Source organism: Pongo abelii, chromosome 9 (assembly GCF_028885655.2).
Source record: "Pongo abelii isolate AG06213 chromosome 9, NHGRI_mPonAbe1-v2.0_pri, whole genome shotgun sequence".
NCBI classification, from domain to species: domain Eukaryota; kingdom Metazoa; phylum Chordata; class Mammalia; order Primates; family Hominidae; genus Pongo; species Pongo abelii.
In genome coordinates, this window is record NC_071994.2 from 66,510,072 (window position 1) to 66,528,660 (window position 18,589).

General features: G+C 37.9%; 1 protein-coding gene across 1 annotated transcript in view; it reads right to left on the reverse strand.

Moving 5' to 3' along the window:
- Positions 1 to 18,589, reverse strand: part of CTR9 (CTR9 homolog, Paf1/RNA polymerase II complex component) — a 33,077-nt gene that overhangs the window by 6,197 nt on the left and 8,291 nt on the right. Inside the window, exons 6-21 of the mRNA XM_002822031.6 lie at positions 17,739 to 17,887; positions 15,998 to 16,105; positions 14,525 to 14,632; positions 14,184 to 14,420; positions 13,877 to 13,966; positions 13,642 to 13,770; positions 13,347 to 13,530; positions 11,591 to 11,679; positions 10,099 to 10,284; positions 9,929 to 10,016; positions 9,599 to 9,747; positions 7,763 to 7,879; positions 6,583 to 6,728; positions 5,594 to 5,665; positions 883 to 1,018; positions 263 to 409 (exon numbers count right to left, since the gene is read on the reverse strand). Of these exons, the coding sequence (XP_002822077.2) occupies positions 263 to 409; positions 883 to 1,018; positions 5,594 to 5,665; positions 6,583 to 6,728; positions 7,763 to 7,879; positions 9,599 to 9,747; positions 9,929 to 10,016; positions 10,099 to 10,284; positions 11,591 to 11,679; positions 13,347 to 13,530; positions 13,642 to 13,770; positions 13,877 to 13,966; positions 14,184 to 14,420; positions 14,525 to 14,632; positions 15,998 to 16,105; positions 17,739 to 17,887 (2,135 nt within the window). The remainder of the gene's footprint in view (positions 1 to 262; positions 410 to 882; positions 1,019 to 5,593; positions 5,666 to 6,582; positions 6,729 to 7,762; positions 7,880 to 9,598; positions 9,748 to 9,928; positions 10,017 to 10,098; positions 10,285 to 11,590; positions 11,680 to 13,346; positions 13,531 to 13,641; positions 13,771 to 13,876; positions 13,967 to 14,183; positions 14,421 to 14,524; positions 14,633 to 15,997; positions 16,106 to 17,738; positions 17,888 to 18,589) is intronic.

Here is an 18,589-nt window from a genome sequence, read left to right on the forward strand (position 1 = left end):
ACGAAAGTCTCAACTGGTTAAAACTTTGCAAAAATCAACTATTTAAAAAGATAACTAAAAGGTAAAATATACTTAGCTAACCTTGGAATGCATTGCTAAATACTGGATACCATTTAAATCATTCTCCGTGTTGGAAGACTGTCTCTTAACAAAAGAGGAAGTCAAAACTAGTACGTACAGAAGGAATTTAACCAATTATCCTCATTTCTCAAAGCCAAAAGACAGAAAACGAGGTCACTCGTGCTAGTAGGAATTATCTTACCCGTCCACCACCACCACCTCTTTTCTTCTCTTTTGTTGCTTCAGTCTCACCAGTAAACATAAGAATATTTTTGGTCTTCTCCACATACTGGGCCCGCTGTTCCAAAAGTTTCTTTTGCTCTTCTTTTTCTCTGAGACGTTTCTCTTCCTATGAGGAAAAATGATAGAAAAGAAACCCCACTGAAAATTTTCTTATGATGAAAAATTAATGGCTACCATCCTAAGCAGAGGATTTTTTTCTTTTTCTTTTGAGATGGAGTCTCACTCTGTTGCCTAGACTGGAGTACAGTGGTGCAATCTCGGCTTACTACAACCTTGGCCTCCCAGGTTCAAGTGATTCTCCTGCCTCAGCTCCCCGAGTAGCTGGGATTACAGGTGCATGCCACCACTCCTGGCTAATTTTTGTATTTTTAGTAGAGACGGAGTTTCACCATGTTGGCCAGGCTGGTCTTGAACTCCTGACCTCAAGTGATCCGCCTTCCACCCATCTCATCCTCCCAAAGTGCTGGGATTAGAGGCGTCAGCCACCACGCCTGGCAGAGGACTTTTTTTTTTAAACATATAAAGTGTATGCATGCACACAATTCATTAATTTCAGTATAACTGGAAAATACAAGATACCTGTTCTTTAAGAAGTTTCTGCCTTAACAGCTCCTTTTCTTGCTCTTGCTTGGCCCGCAACTCCCGCTCTTCTTCATCTTGTTTGCGTGCCCGGGCCACGTGGTACTGGGCCTGGCTCAGTAAGTCAGAACACTGCCTAGAACATTTCAGGTTTAGAGAAACATGAATGTAACTACTATATTAAAAAACTTAGCACATCTATTTTCCTTATACAAATTAAAAAATCTGAAGCAGGACCATTAGCTGATCTATGTGAAGTCTTTAAAAAATATTTTTTAAAGAGACTTAGACTCCCACACAATAATAATGGGAGACTTTAACACCCCACTGTCAACATTAGACAGATCAACGAGACAGAAAGTTAACAAGGATACCCAGGAATTGAACTCAGCTCTGCACCAAGCGGACCTAATAGACATCTACAGAACTCTCCACCCCAAATCAACAGAATATACATCTTTTTCAGCACCACACCACACCTATTCCAAAACTGACCACATACTTGGAAGTAAAGCTCTCCTTAGCAAATGTAAAAGAACAGAAATTATAACAAACTGTCTCTCAGACCACAGTGCAGTCAAACTAGAACTCAGGATTAAGAAACTCACTCAAAACCACTCAACTACATGGAAACTGAACAACCTGCTCCTGAATGACTACTGGGTACATAACGAAATGAAGGCAGAAATAAAGATGTTCTTTGAAACCAGTGAGAACAAAGACACAACGTACCAGAATCTCTGGGACACATTCAAAGCAGTGTGTAGAGGGAAATTTATAGCACTAAATGCCCACAAGAGAAAGCAGGAAAGATCCAAAATTGACACCCTAACATCACAATTAAAAGAACTAGAAAAGCAAGAGCAAACACATTCAAAAGCTAGCAGAAGGCAAGAAATAACTAAAATCAGAGCAGAACTGAAGGAAACAGAGACCCAAAAAACCCTTCAAAAAATTAATGAATCCAGGAGCTGGTTTTTTGAAAGGATCGACAAAATTGATAGACCGCTAGCAAGACTAATAAAGAAGAAAAGAGAGAAGAACCAAATAGACGCAATAAAAAATGATAAAGGGGATATCACCACTGATCCCACAGAAATACAAACTACCATCAGAGAATACTACAAACACCTCTACGCAAATAAACTAGAAGATCTAGAAGAAATGGATAAATTCCTCGACACACACACCCTCCCAAGACTAAACCAGGAAGAAGCTGAATCTCTGAATAGACCAATAACAGGCTCTGAAATTGTGGCAATAATCAATAGCTTACCAACCAAAAAGAGTCCAGGACCAGATGGATTCACAGCCAAATTCTACCAGAGGTACGAGGAGGAACTGGTACCATTCCTTCTGAAACTATTCCAATCAATAGAAAAAGAGGGAATCCTCCCTAACTCATTTTATGAGGCCAGCATCATTCTGATACCAAAGCCGGGCAGAGACACAACCAAAAAAGAAAATTTTAGACCAATATCCTTGATGAACATTGATGCAAAAATCCTCAATAAAATACTGGCAAACAGAATCCAGCAGCACATCAAAAAGCTTATCCACCATGATCAAGTGGGCCTCATACCTGGGATGCAAGGCTGGTTCAATATACGCAAATCAATAAATGTAATCCAGCATATAAACAGAACCAAAGACAAAAACCACATGATTATCTCAATAGATGCAGAAAAGGCCTTTGACGAAATTCAACAACCCTTCATGCTAAAAACTCTCAATAAATTAGGTATTGATGGGACGTATCTCAAAATAATAAGAGCTATCTATGACAAACCCACAGCCAATATCATACTGAATGGGCAAAAACTGGAAGCATTCCCTTTGAAAACTGGCATAAGACAGGGATGCCCTCTCTCACCACTCCTATTCAACCTAGTGTTGGAAGTTCTGGCCAGGGCAATTAGGCAGGAGAAGGAAATCAAGGGTATTCAATTAGGAAAAGAGGAAGTCAAATTGTCCCTGTTTGCAGATGACATGATTGTATATCTAGAAAACCCCATTGTCTCAGCCCAAAATCTCCTTAAGCTGATAAGCAACTTCAGCAAAGTCTCAGGATACAAAATCAATGTACAAAAATCACAAGCATTCTTATACACCAATAACAGACAAACAGAGAGCCAAATCATGAGTGAACTCCCATTCACAATTGCTTCAAAGAGAATAAAATACCTAGGAATCCAACTTACAAGAGAGGTGAAGGACCTCTTCAAGGAGAACTACAAACCACTGCTCAATGAAATAAAAGAGGATACAAACAAATGGAAGAACATTTCATGCTCATGGGTAGGAAGAATCAATATCGTGAAAATGGCCATACTGCCCAAGGTAATTTATAGATTCAATGCCATCCCCATCAAGCTACCAGTGACTTTCTTCACAGAACTGGAAAAAACTACTTTAAAGTTCATATGGAGCCAAAAAAGAGCCCACATTGCCAAGTCAATCCTAAGCCAAAAGAACAAAGCCAGAGGCATCACACTACCTGACTTCAAACTATACTACAAGGCTACAGTAACCAAAACAGCATGGTACTGGTACCAAAACAGAGTATAGATCAATGGAACAGAACAGAGCCCTCAGAAATAATGCCGCATATCTACAACTATCTGATCTTTGCCAAACCTGAGAAAAACAAGCAATGGGGAAAGGATTCCCTATTTAATAAATGGTGCTGGGAAAACTGGCTAGACATATGTAGAAAGCTGAAACTGGATCCCTTCCTTACACCTTATACAAAAATTAATTCAAGATGGATTAAAGACTTAAACGTTAGACCTAAAACCATAAAAACCCTAGAAGAAAACCTAGGCATTACCATTCAGGACATAGGCATGGACAAGGACTTCATGTCTAAAACACCAAAAGCAATGGCAACAAAAGCCAAAATTGACAAATGGGATCTAATTAAACTAAAGAGCTTCTGCACAGCAAAAGAAACTACCATCAGAGTGAACAGGCAACCTACAAAATGGGAGAAAATTTTGGCAACCTACTCATCTGACAAAGGGCTAATATCCAGAATCTACAATGAACTCAAACAAATTTACAAGAAAAAAAACAATCCCATCAAAAAGTGGGCGAAGGACATGAACAGACACTTCTCAAAAGAAGACATTTATGTAGCCAAAAAACACATGAAAAAACGCTCACCATCACTGGCCATCAGAGAAATGCAAATCAAAACCACAATGAGATACCATCTCACACCAGTTAGAATGGCAATCATTAAAAAGTCAGGAAACAACAGGTGCTGGAGAGGATGTGGAGAAATACGAACACTTTTACACTGTTGGTGGAACTGTAAACTAGTTCAACCATTGTGGAAGTCAGTGTGGCGATTCCTCAGGGATCTAGAACTAGAAATACCATTTGACCCAGCCATCCCATTACTGGGTATATACCCAAAGGACTATAAATCATGCTGCTATAAAGACACATGCACACGTATGTTTATTGCAGCACTATTCACAATAGCAAAGACTTGGAACCAACCCAAATGTCCAACAATGATAGACTGGATTAAGAAAAGGTGGCACATATACACCACGGAATACTATGCAGCCATAAAAAATGATGAGTTCATGTCCTTTGTAGGGACATGGATGAAATTGGAAATCATCATTCTCAGTAAACTATCGCAAGGACAAAAAACCAAACACCGCGTGTTCTCACTCATAGGTGGGAATTGAACAATGAGAACACATGGACACAGGAAGGGGAACATCACACTCTGGGGGCTGTTGTGAGGTGGGGGGAGGGGGGAGGGATAGCATTAGGAGATATACCTAATGCTAAATGACGATTTAGTGGGTGCAGCACACCAGCATGGCACATGTATACATATGTAACTAACCTGCACAGTGTGCACATGTACCCTAAAACTTAAAGTATAATAATAATAAAATAAAATTTAAAAGAAATGTTTTTTTTCTTCCTTTTTTGTTTAAGAGACAGAGTTTTGTTCTTGTTGCCTAGGTTAGAGTACAGTGGTGCCATCTCGGCTCACCGCAACCTCCGCCTCTGGGTTCAAGCGATTCTCCTGCCTCAGCCTCCCGAGTAGCTGGGATCACAGGTGTGCACCACAATACCTGGCTAATTTTGTATTTTTAGTAGAGACGGAGTTTCTCCATGTTGATCAGGCTGCTCTCGAACTCCTGACCTCAGCTGATCCGCCCACCTCGGCCTCCCAAAGTGCCGGGATTACAGGTGTGAGCCACTGCGCCCAGCCAAAAAAAATTTTTTTTGTTTTGCATTACACTTCCCATACTATACCAATATATGGAGTCTTAATTAGCAAAATTAACTTAGTTTATCATAAGCCAATACTGCCAACTATGTTAAGTTTCCAAACTATAAATGTCCTCTCAAAGCACAGCTAAAAAGATTTTCAACATTATCTTTACATATAACTCAGAGTCATGAATTTTATCTTGACTAGGCTGACATAGCTGACATAGCTGACATAAGTAAAATAGAAAAGTATTTTCCCCCACAACTCAAGTACTTGTACTAAGGCAATTTTGTCCAATTCCCTGAAAGGAAAAAGCCCTGGCAAAGATTAGAGTCTCCCCAAGAGAAGTATGAAAGACTGACCTGTGGAAGGTCAGGAACCTCTGTTCCCTACTATGGCACTTTCCCAGCCCATGCAAATATCACTGCCTCACCCAAAGTCACCTTCCATAAATAGTAACATTACCTGGCTTCTGTAGCAGCAAGGGCCAAATCAAATCTCATTTTATCTCCCACTTTACTCAAATAACTGAAGTATCTAAATGAAACAAGAAAATACTTCACTTTAAGAAAAAGAGATTCTAATGAAATAAAGCCCTTAAAAAATTTAATCTGTGCTACAAAGTCTGAGAAAAGGTTTGCATATTGACTGATTTACACAAATTTATGCCACTCATTTACATTTAATAGACACGTTCATCAAGATGGTCTAAGTTATATTTAATATTATCAGTAAAATCACAAATAACCACAAATCAATTCAAGCAACGAGTATTTACTAAACATGAAATTTACTAAATATGTCAGGATGGAGGTTACGGGGCTCAGGCCATGAAAGCACTTATAATTTATCAGGCAAGGCAAGAATTGTTAAACAAGAATAAAAATAAAGTTGGACAAAACCTGAAGAGACGACAGGTTTTAATTTCACCACCCACTGACTATATGGCTATATATAAATACTATATGGCTAAATAAATTTTGAGCTGAACTCAATAAAACTATTAAGCATTATTTAAGAGGTAAAACCTTAATCCTAGTTCAATGAAAATCAACATACCATGAAAAGACACATTGGTGTAAAATGGAAAACCAACATAAGTGTCTAAAAAATTTCACATGTGTAAAATGCTGGGTCACATTACTGTCAGATTAATAAAAAATCTATGGCAAGTTTGCAAAGCTAGCCAGTCAGTTCCAGAGGTCAAGCTACAAGATCCAAATCTGGCAGGATCCTGACTATAGTTTGGCACCACCTGGTGGCAGTTGCTATCTGCTTTGGCTTAACTATTGCTGGAATGATTCTAATAGACCACCTTTAGAAGGAAGTGATTTTCAGCAGCTTGAGACAAATGGCTTTAAACAAAGCATTTCAGACAAAATCGGGAGAGTTCAAGATGGTATGATCATAGACCAAACAAAGCATTTCACAGGTTGTTTCTACAAAATCTTTACCTATGTGCAAGCTCCAGTTCTTTCACAGCATTAAGTACTTCCTTCAGATTACTTTTTTCATCTTTCAGGACAGAGGTAGCTAATCTTTGCAGGACCAAGGCCACATTAAACATAAGAACTGTATCACTGGGTGCCACATGTCTAGCCTGTGAATAAAAAATAAATATTTCATATGTTCAAATGACATGAAAAGGATTTTAGACAGCAGAGTATTATTAAGTAGTAGGTATGTGAACATGCATCACAAAGAATTAAAAAATACAATGTTTACTGAGAATGATGATTTCCAGTTTCATCCATGTCCCTACAAAGAACATGAACTCATCATTTTTTATGGCTGCATAGTATTCCATGGTGTATATGTGCCACCTTTTCTTAATCCAGTCTATCATTGTTGGACATGTGGGTTGGTTCCAAGTCTTTGCTATTGTGAATAGTGCTGCAATAAACATACGTGTGCATGTGTCTTTATAGCAGCATGATTTATAGTCCTTTGGGTATATACCCAGTAATGGGATGGCTGGGTCAAATGGTATTTCTAGTTCTAGATCCCTGAGGAATCGCCACACTGACTTCCACAATGGTTGAACTAGTTTACAGTTCCACCAACAGTGTAAAAGTGTTCGTATTTCTCCACATCCTCTCCAGCACCTGTTGTTTCCTGACTTTTTAATGATTGCCATTCTAACTGGTGTGAGATGGTATCTCATTGTGGTTTTGATTTGCATTTCTCTGATGGCCAGTGATGGTGAGCATTTTTTCAAAAAAAAAGAAAAAGACTCTAGAAAAAAGCAGGTGGAGTAATTGCTGTGAGTTAATTTGGCTTCAGCTTCCATGAATGTTATAAGGGCCCATATGAGGAAGGAGTGCTGCCATGACACAAGGCCCGAATTGAACGATGAGAACACAGGGACACAGGAAGGGGAACATCACACTCTGGAGATGGTTGTGGGGTGGGGGGAGGGGGGAGGGATAGCATTAGGAGATATACCTAATGCTAAATGACGAGTTAATGGGTGCAGCACACCAGCATGGCACATGTATACATATGTAACTAACCTGCACATTGTGCACATGTACCCTAAAACTTAAAGTATAATAATAATAAAAAAGAGTCTTTTTCTGAAAAAAAATACAATGTAGCACAGAAATGGATGGGAATAATCTCTCTCCCTTTTACCTTCAGCAAAGTCTGTTTGCATTCCTGTAACTTGCCACACTTGAAGAGGGCCCGGGCCAAATAGAGTACAACTTCAGTGTTTTGGTGCTTATAGAACTTTCGGAGGCAGTTTTCATACTACAAAAAAAGAAAAAAGTTAATTAAAACACAACAAAGAATAAATGACATTTTCATTTTGTAGCAAAATGGCATTGCAATTTTAAAGCTCTGTAAAAAGGTGTTTTACCCTTTGAATGGTTAATTTCAGAGGATAATTTGGGGAATGATTTTTGACATTCATCAGGATACATTTTCATAACATAAAAAATCTGACCATTAGAAAAACTAGATGCTTGAAATGGTTTCTTTCCATTTGAAATTTGGACCAACACTGAAAGAAAGGGTAAACAGATTGGAAAGCCTTTTTCATATTTTTAGCAATACTATCTAGAATCAGCTGATTGACCACTGATTAGAAGTCATACACCGTTGTCCTTTGGGTTTTACCATCTATACCTTTCTTAACGATGGGCAGAACCTACTGGCAGTGAGCATGAGGAGTCCTACAGTTCTGGTTGTTAACTTCTTGGTAAAACCAATACAATACTAGTGTTAATTGTGACATGAACATAGCACTTTTTGACCATGGAATACCTCTTGTCATAGGTAAGACCTTTTTCATGAAAAATGGTTAAGACAATTTTTTCCTGAATATCCCTAGTAGTTAATTTGCATTTATAAATGGCAACATTATCATTCAGCAGATCAGGAAGGCCAACCTCACAAAACACAAACTCTGAAGCTACCATATGCAATCTGGGTTCTGTGAGTTTCTGTGATTATTGACTTTCCAATACTCTGAATATTGATAATAACCCACCCATTTTAGAAAAAGGTAAACCACTTCTCAGAGCCTGGACTGCTCTTTTCGTCTACTTTTTGTAAGCTTTTCCTTTCTGACCATAATATATCCCATAGAGCCGAAGATCCTTTTTACTTTTTAATTTTATGGATGCTGAGTATGACTTTTATTTCGAGCTCAAGCACTCAACAAATGTAAGCATAAAAAAATTCTACAGTCATTAAATCTTATCGCTGTTTTGTTTTCTTTTTTCTTTTTTTTTCCCTGAGACAGAGTCTTGCTTTGTCGCCCAGGCTAGAGTGCAGTGGCGGGATCTTGGCTTACTGCAACCTCTGCCTCCCAGGTTCAAGCAGTGCTCCTGTTTCAGCTTCTTGAGTAGCTGGGATTACAGGCACGTGCTACCATACCCAGCTAATTTTTGTATTTTTAGTAGAGACAGGGTTTCACCATGTTGGCCAGGCTGGTCTCGAACTCCTGACCTCGTGATCCATCCGCCTCGGCAGCCTCAGCCTCCCAAAGTGCTGGGATTACAGGTGTAAGCCACCATGCCTGGCCTGTTTTCTTTTAAATAAGTCATTTAACCTTTCTAAAACTCACAGTTCAGTTTCAGAAACTGAATATACAAATGAATATTAAATCCTATTACTTACTGGGTATTACTAATATGCTAGGCATGCTAGTGCCAAGTAGTTTTCATACTGGATCCTCACAAAATTCTATGAAGTTAAGGTACAATTATCTCCATTTTATAGATAGGAGAACTGGCTCAGAAAGGATGTCCTTTGCCTGAGGCATGTAATTAGTGGTGGAACCAGGACTCACATCTCTGTCTGGATACCAAAGCCTGACCTTAGCATTATATAATTATAAATCTCTAAATAGACACAGTATCACAAGAGATAGCATGCAGCTCCATGACAGGGCCAGAATGGCTAAGAAAACATCTGCTTAACAATGAACAAGATATAAAAATATCTTGAAAGAGAAGCTATTACCATCTGAACGGCGCTGATGTACTGCTTTTGCTCCACATAGATGTGTGCTAAGTTCAACCACACATCACTAATATCTGCTGTTGCTTCTCTTACTTGGGCAAATACATCACGAGCTTCACGAAAATATCCTTTGTGGGCCAAAACAGCTCCTAAAGATATAAAAAGGTTCATACTTAAGAATTTTCTAATTGGAGTCAGAAAAACAACTAAAAATTCTATTTTAAAACAACTACATTGATCATATTTTAAGAAAAATTCTGATTTACAAACATTCCTCTGAAAGTATTCATTTAAAACAAATTGTTATGGGTACTCAAGTTTTATAATCACCTATGCCATTGGCAGCATACAGATTCTTTGCATCATTTCTGAGTACTTGTTTGTAGATGGCCAGAGCACGATCTTGATGACGCTTTTCCTACAGAAATAAGTGCTCTTAAAAAAGATTCAAACAAGAATATACAGTATCAGTTTTGTTTAAAAGGACAAAAAGAGATTACCTTTTCTCGATCTCGGGTGGGCTGATGTAAAGTTTGGAGCCACACGTTGCCAAGGGCTAGCATAGAATAGGTGTCACTCTGTGTGGATGGCTGTTTTAATATCCTCTCAAACTTCTTCTGTCCAGGACCCCATTCTTGTTTTGCCAAATGAAGATTGCCAATCAAAGACCAAGCATCTGGATGATCCTGAAACATACATATATGAAGAAGGAAAATCTGCAGTTTAGTTTGAGAGAGATCAATCATCTTCCCACAATAGCTGATTACTGAAGAGGTTTACAAGCTATATTATAACAGTGGTTTTCTTTCTTTTCTTTTTTTTTTTTTTTTTGCATGGCAATCCAAATTTATTGAACTACTAATGCTAAGTTATACAAAATTGCACCACTTTAATTAATGCTTTCAGTTTACATTTGGCCACCTCAAAGTAGTTGTAACATTAGGTTGGTCAATTTAAATACTGTGGCTCCCTGTTGGATGGACACACAATCTTTACATCCAAACATAAATGCATACAAAGCAACAAGGCACTGTTAAATAAAACAGCAATAGTTACTGCAAATTAGGCCTTGTGACCAATTACATATGATTAAAATTACTTCCCCACATTCACATCCACAGTACTTGTCTACCATTTAAAATCTCAACCAAAACCTTATACATGTGGAACCATCACTAACAGGCAAAAATACTAAACTATATTTGGTATTGCAAATACACTTATGCATGAGCAAGCATGGGATTCACAGTGAGAATCTACAGCTGCAGAAGCCTGAAAATGATTTACAAAAATTGTTAAATCATTAAAAAATTGTTTGAAAATATACACTTCTTGTTGTAGACCCCCACGAGTGGTTTTCAAACTGAGTTGATACCCATTAGTGAGTTGTAAAATCAATTTAGTTAGTATTTAGTTATCTGCATAGTAAATGCAACAGAATGGAATAAAGTAAAAATATCAGTGTATCGCCCATTGGCCAAAGCAAATAATGATTTGTGAAACTTTCATTTCAGTTGTTTGTCTATATATACATTTGTGTGTACTAGGCTATGATGTGAAATCTATTTCTTTTTGTGGGCCATCAAAACATTTAGATGACCTCTATGGTTCCACACAAAATCCTAAGATACTATGCTATAAAGTTCTCTCATATGGTACTAACTAAACTGAAAGTGAAGTAAACTAGTGAGAGTAAAAAACACAGGAGCCAGGTCACATTTGTTGAAGTGGAGTGAAGGGACGGGATGGGGGAAGGGAAGAAGGAACAAGGAAGACAATAGTAAAGATTTACATTAAAAAAATGGTCCCTATTTACAACATGATTAATAATGCAACCTAGTACATTTTTAGTATCTAACAAGTAAATGAAAACAAAACAAAACAAAAAATGACAAAACCAGAAAGATGTAGCCATTAAAAGGAAAAACTGATTTATGGGGAAGGAAAAGTGAAAATAATTATTTCTCAAACCTGAGAGTTAATATTACCAACCTGATTAATCTGAAGAGCTTCCTTAAACCAATCTGAAGCCTCATAAAAGTTTCCTTTATCTCTAGCCATGGCTCCTAGGCGCAAATAGCCTGAAAACATATTTAAAAGTTTTTATATCCCAAATATTAGCTATAAAGGATCATAATTTTAAAGTCATACTTTTGAAACAATTTTTTTTCATTAATACAGCCATACAAGGAACAGAAAAGTCCCAAAGGTGAAAAAATATCAATCATCAATCCAACAAGTTAAAGAATAATTTTGTCACCATCTAGACTTACTGTTTGAAATCTAAGACTTACCTCTGCCACTCCACTCCCAATGCTAGTTCCCTGGTCCAAGTCCTTATCTCAAGCTAAGTTATTTTAAAAGCTTGGAACTGGCCCGTTTCTAATTTCTCTCCAATACACACCATTGTCAGTTACCTTTTTAGAAAAAGCAGCTTATAATATGGCAAAACAGTGAAAGTCTGATGAATAGGTATTACTACTTAGAAGACCTGGGCTCTAACTGGGGTTCTTCCATTAATTAATAGTGAAGTGCTACACAAATGTAAGTTGTTGTTTTCTCTAGGAAATGTCACTTCTCTAAGGAAACCAATAATGGTTCAGTACTGCCTAACAAATCAATTCAAATTCAGTCTGGCATTCAACTGAAATCTTGCTTATTTTAAATCACTTTTGCATCCATAACAGCATGACAGGCACTAAGTTAATAGCTCCTGATATGCTGGACGCAGTGGCTCATGCCTATAATCCCAGCACTTTGGGAGGCCATGGTGGATGGATCACCTGAGGTCAGGAGTTCTAGACCAGCCTGACCAACGTGGCAAAACCCCACCTCTACTAAAAACACAAAAATTAGTTGGACGTGGTGGTGGGCCCTTGTAATCCCAATTACTCGGGAGGCTGAGGCAGGAGAATCGCTCCAACCTGGGAGGCAGAGGTTGCAGTGAGCCGAGATTATGCCACTGCACTCCAGCCTGGGTGACAGAGCAAGACTCCATCTTAAAAACAAAACAAAACAAAACAAAAAACTTCCTGATTTACTAGAGTCAAAATATCATGCTTTAGGTTCTTTTTAAAGAAAGTACAAAAACAAACAAAAAAACCCTCATACACACAAATAAAATTAAGTACACTATGTATATTATTATTATTTAAAATATAAAGATGGGGTCTCACTACTGGGGTTGTTTAGGTTGGTCTTGAACTCCTGGACTCAAAGCGATCCCCCTGCAGTGGCCTCCCAAAGTACTGGGATTCCAGGCATGAGCCACCATGCCAGGCCTAAATTATTTTTTAATTAAAAACTTTCCATATTTTACAATGTATAGGTTGCAAAACTCAAATTAGGACATTTTAGCAATAATTGTTTCAAGGAAAAGCACTTTTCTTTCTCACTATTATAAACATTGTAAGAATGTTCATATGAAATCAAAGCAGGATGTTTCAAAGGTAAATGCATTATCAAATATGCCAAGGAGTTGTTAAAAGCCTAACAAAGGTAGCTGACCCACTGAAGATAACCTAGTCATTGAAATACGGTCCACTTGGTTTTAGTTGCTTATTTCTAGCACAAATCTCAGTAAAGCTGCACCTTTGTTTTAAGGCCACAAATTTGCCCTGGAGAAATGGCGACATTAGAACCTTAAACATTTTTTACTATCAATTCTAAATTTTTTTTCAGGCTAAATTTTTGCTGCTCTTGTGGGAATGAAGGGATTTCATTACATAAAGAAGTTTAAAATCCTTACAGTCAACATAATTAGGATGTTCACGTAAGATGTTTTTATACAGTTTTTCTGCTTCATGGAATTCACACATCGCCTCATATAGCCTGGCGAGATTATATGACGTGGTAACGGAAATGGCGTTATAGTAATGCTCATCGTGTTCCGCTTCTGCTTTTGCACGGTCCAATGAAGCCAAAAAATATTTCTATGAGAAAGAAAAATCACACTGTTAAAAGATTTAGTTTATACACTTTTTAAAAAGGCATGCATTCAACTTGATTCAGTATAAAAGAAGCAAATATTTCTATTTTCCTACCTTAGCCTCTCCTAGGTTTCCAAGTCTAAAATGGAGGGCACCCACATTATTGAGAATCTCTGGAGGGACATCGGCCTGCACTTTCTCCTGAAGGATTCGTGTTGCTGTTCCATAGGCTGAAAGGGCACCCTGTATTTTCATGATTGACAGAAAAAGGTGTAAGTGGAAGAGAGACACTACACCAGGCTTACAAAAAACACATCATATGAGAGATTAAAAAACATTACTAAAATACCTGTATATCAGTCTGTTCTAAGATTTGTGCCAATTCAATCCAAGCTTCAACATCATCGGGATACTGTTCTGTGACCTTCTTCAAATGGCCCTGGGATAAAAGAGATTGTTAAGCTGAAGTATTCCATCTATAGGTTGTCAAAATAAAAAGTGGGGGCTATTTAAGTCTGTTTTGTTATCTAAACTGGAACAAGCTCAGCTAACAAAACTGTTTCTATCATATTTCTACTAGCAATAACAGGAAATGAGAAATGGGAGTTTTGGGATAGCTAACAGAAAACAGCTAAGACTTTAAAAAAAAGATGTACCTTGGCAATATCTCGTTTTTCTTGATCTTCTGAGGCAGCATAGAGAGAGCCGAGAATTTTCATAGTTTCATAATTATTAGGATAAGCTTTCAAAACCTTCTCAAAACACTGAGATGCATTTTCTTTGTCACCTCGATAAATATACATTTGTCCCAAACCAAAAAATGGGAGCACAAAAGAGGATGAGGCAAACTGCGTGGCTTGATAATAGTACTGAAAAGCTTGGTCATAATCCTCCTAAAGAATGAAAATAAAAAAAGACCAATATGTACGAAAGTATTGGAAAGATTTAAAACACTATAAGTAAAAAGATTAGACATTTAGAGAAGTTATAAAATTACCTGAACATGGAATGATCTAGCTAGCTGATAGCAGCTCTCTGCTTGCATAGCTTCCACTTCTGTATTATGGAATGCATGGAGGGCCAGATGCTGGACTTTACTATAATCCTGAACAAAGATCAGAAAGTCAACTGAGTGAATTCATAAGACTAGCTTGCATAGCTGTTTTATGTTAGACTAACACTTCGTTTACCTGTAAGATACATTTCCATCTTCTTCATAAATAGTTGCCTTTCAGTGCTATAACAGTTATAACCTAATCAATAATTCACTATGAAAGCGGAGTATGTTTCTACAGCCAGAGAGAGTAAAGCACTGTGGTCAGTCTAAGGTCACATGGCTATTAACCACAGTGCTTTATTCTCTCTGACTGTAGAAACACACTCCCCTTTCATAGTGAATTACTGACTTTAGACTATTAACTCTTCCTCAACTTATCCACCCACAAAATGGGAATAAGATAACCTACATCATAGAATTATTGTGAAGATTACATAAGTAAATACACAAAGTGCACTTTTTTTTTTTGAGACAGGGTCTTACTCTGTTGCATGGGCTGGAGTGCAGTGGCGCCATCATGGCTCACTGCAGCCTCGACCTCCCAGGCTCAAGTGATCCTCCCACCTCAGCCTTCTGAGTAACTGAGACTACAGGTATGTGCCACCATGTCCAGCTAATTTTTAAAAAATTTTTGTAGAGATGAGGTCTCACTATGTTGCCAGTGTTGGTCTTGAACTCCTGGGCTCAAGCAATCCTCCCACCTCGGCCTCTCAAAATGCTGGGATTACAGACATGAGCCACTACTCCCAGTAGATTTACTATTTTAAGAAACCTAAAATACCACTGCTTCTACAGAATTAGTGGCAACTTAAAAAATACAACATGATCAACATGCAAAATAAAAATGTCAGTGACTCCTTGTTCCCTACATAGCACGTCCAAATTCTGATATTACACAAATGCTCCACTATCTGAATCCAAAGCATTGCCTACCATATTATATACTATTTCATAGATTTGTGTGTCTTTCCCTTTTCAACTCTTTAGTGACCTCTTCCTAAAAACCTAGTTCAAAAGCTCTGCAGCCTTGGTGAAAATTCACCTAAGCCACCTGACCACTTCCTCATTTCTCTACCATAAATGAGTAGATACCTTTATTTTTACACTTACATTTGTTTACATGGCTGCTTTTTCTATGAAACTGAACTCCTTGAGTACAGAAACCATGTTTTACTAATCTTCACATCACTACCACAGTGTTGGGTACAGTATATAGGGGTCAATAAATATTAAGCAAATAAATGAATAAACAAATGTAGGTACCCTCAGGTAACTAATACAACATACTCTATAATTTGGAGGGGGGGAAAAATCTGACATTTTCAAATTTCTTTCCAAGTTTAAAAAAGAAATAAAATATCAATTGCAGTACAGAAAAACAAAAATCAGAATTTAAAAATAAATGACTTCTACCTTTTTGAAGAAAAAGTGATTTGCCAAGTGGTTCAATACCATAGGGTTGCTAGGATCAATCGTATAGGCTCTGGAAAGAAGCTGGACGCCATTTTTAATGGAATCAGCCTAAAAGAAAACATTGCAACAAGGTGGAGTGAAAACAATACTAAATTAGCACTTTTCAAGAAGTTTTCTTTAGTCACAAGAAATAAGTTATAAACCCTAAGATCAGACACTAAAACGGATTAGAAGCTTATGATTTTAAATATCTGTATTGCATTTGTAATTAAATCTCCCTTTTAATCCTTAATTTTTTTGTGTGTCACTTTTTTCCCCTCTTTTTATTTTCTTGTTCAGTTCTTGCTTGAGACTTATCTCATCTACTTTATTAGTCCCTGCCCCTACTTCTCCCACAAAAAGCCACCTTTGTTTTTATTTATTTATATTCATTTTTATTTTTTTTCAGACAGGATCTCACTGTGTTGCCCAGGATGGAGAGCACTGGCACAAACACAGCTCACTGCAGCCTTGACCTCCTGGGCTCAAACAATCCTCCCATTTTGATCTCCCAAAGTGTTGGGATTATAGGTAAGAGCCACCATGCCTGGCCTCTACCACCTTTGGTTTTATTGATCCGAGCTGTTTTCTTCATGTGACTGATACTGGTGGATTATGCAACAGCCATTTTACCACTTATCCTGCTAACAGAATCCAGATTTTATAGCCTGTGAAAATCTTTTGAGTTTAGGAAGGAAAGCTTCCTTCCCCTCTTCCCCAGGCCCGGGGGATGAATCATGATTGACCTACACCAGTCCAGATAATCTTTTCCTCTGGCCTAAGGTAGTGGTTCTCAACTGGGGATGAAGTCATGTTTGGTTATCACAATTGGAGGAATGCTATCGGCATTTAGTGGGTAGAGGCCAGGGAGGCTGTTAAAATAAACATTCTATAATGGAAGGGGCAGTTCCCCACAACAAAGAATTATGCAGCCCAAAACGTCAATAGTACTGAGGCTGAGAAACCCAGGTAACCCTGTTTTGGACAATTATACATAAGGGGAAGCATGATGGAGAGCTTCCTTCTCAATATAAGACAGGGCTTCTCTAAGAGAAAGCCTTTTTATCCTTTCCCTTTCCTCCCTTTTTATAAAACCGATGTAATAATGAGAAGCTGGAGATGCTGCAGCCACCTTGTGACTATGAGATGACAGACACGATGAAGAAAGGCTGCACATTAAGGAAGGCAGGACAGAATTATATAAAATCATAGGTTTGGCAACAAGGACCTATCAAATTTGAGACCTTTGACAACTGGTTTAGCAAACACTAAAAGCCCTTATGTTTAAGGCACTGGGATGTGTTTTTTGTTACTTGCAATGAAAGCATTCCAAACTGACATACAAGTCTACGACCCCTTATCTGAGATTCTGAAATCTAAATGCCTTAAAAAACAAGTTTTGTTTTTTGTTTTTTTGTTTTTTTTGGTAATCTTGGAGCAAACTCATTTGGTGGCAATACTACCTGAATTGTAACCCTATCTACTAGTGTGAACAGTCTATCATTTTGCCACAGAAATATAAGTTTGCTTTTGGGGTAGTGCCCAAATAACTGGGTGTTACACATTACAAACTACAGGTACCTTTCTGTAATCTGTAATCTTAATTTCTAAGACACATCTGGCTCCAAGAGTTTTAGATAAGAGGCTGTGGGCCTGACAAAGCAGTTAGGAGCTAGATACTTTTTTCACTTACATACCATACCTCTTTATTGTTGAGTTCTAGAACAGCCAGTCCAACCAATGCTCCCACACATTTGGAATTGAGTTCCAGGGCTCTGCTGAATGCCAGACGAGCTTTTTCCAGTTTGTTAAGTTTCACAAAGCAATGGCCCATTCCTAAACGAACTTCCGCTATAAAATGAAGTCATTCAATCTGTCAAACTAGGGCATTTTTTAGAGTTCAATTACAAAAATGCTTAAACATTCTCTATTTATGAGTTGCAAAATCCCCAAAATTAACCTCAGTATAACTACACTACAAAATCTTTTGACCTATCACAAACTTGGTTTCCTTGGAGGCTACATCACACCACATTCCAACCCTCTCCCCTATCACCGACACATTTCTCACTACAGAACAGAACACCTATAATACTGGTATTTTTCTTGTCTTCTAACATCGCTGCTAACCATACCTTCAATTTCTCATCACTGAAGAACAATTTTTAAACAGAGAACAAAAGTTCCACTTAGACCTTAAATAATGTGACTGATTATGGGCACATACCATTGCTCCCTTCAGAGCTATGCTCATATGTGCTACCTCATTTAAGGCCATGCCAAAACACAAGCAAATTCCCATCTAAAGCCAATCGCCATACTGGTCACTAGATGCCCTCTTATCTATTTAAGGATACTGCTCCAGCAACCTTCCCCTATTTTTTCTCTCTACTGGATCATTAATTCTCTTCTACACATAAACATTCTGCCATCTTATACAAATCCTCTCTTGATTCTATATCCCTTTCCAGTTGTCGATCATGTCTGTTCTTCCTTTGATAGCAAAACTCCCAGAATGATCTAGCTACACTTGCTATGTCTAATTCCTTTCCT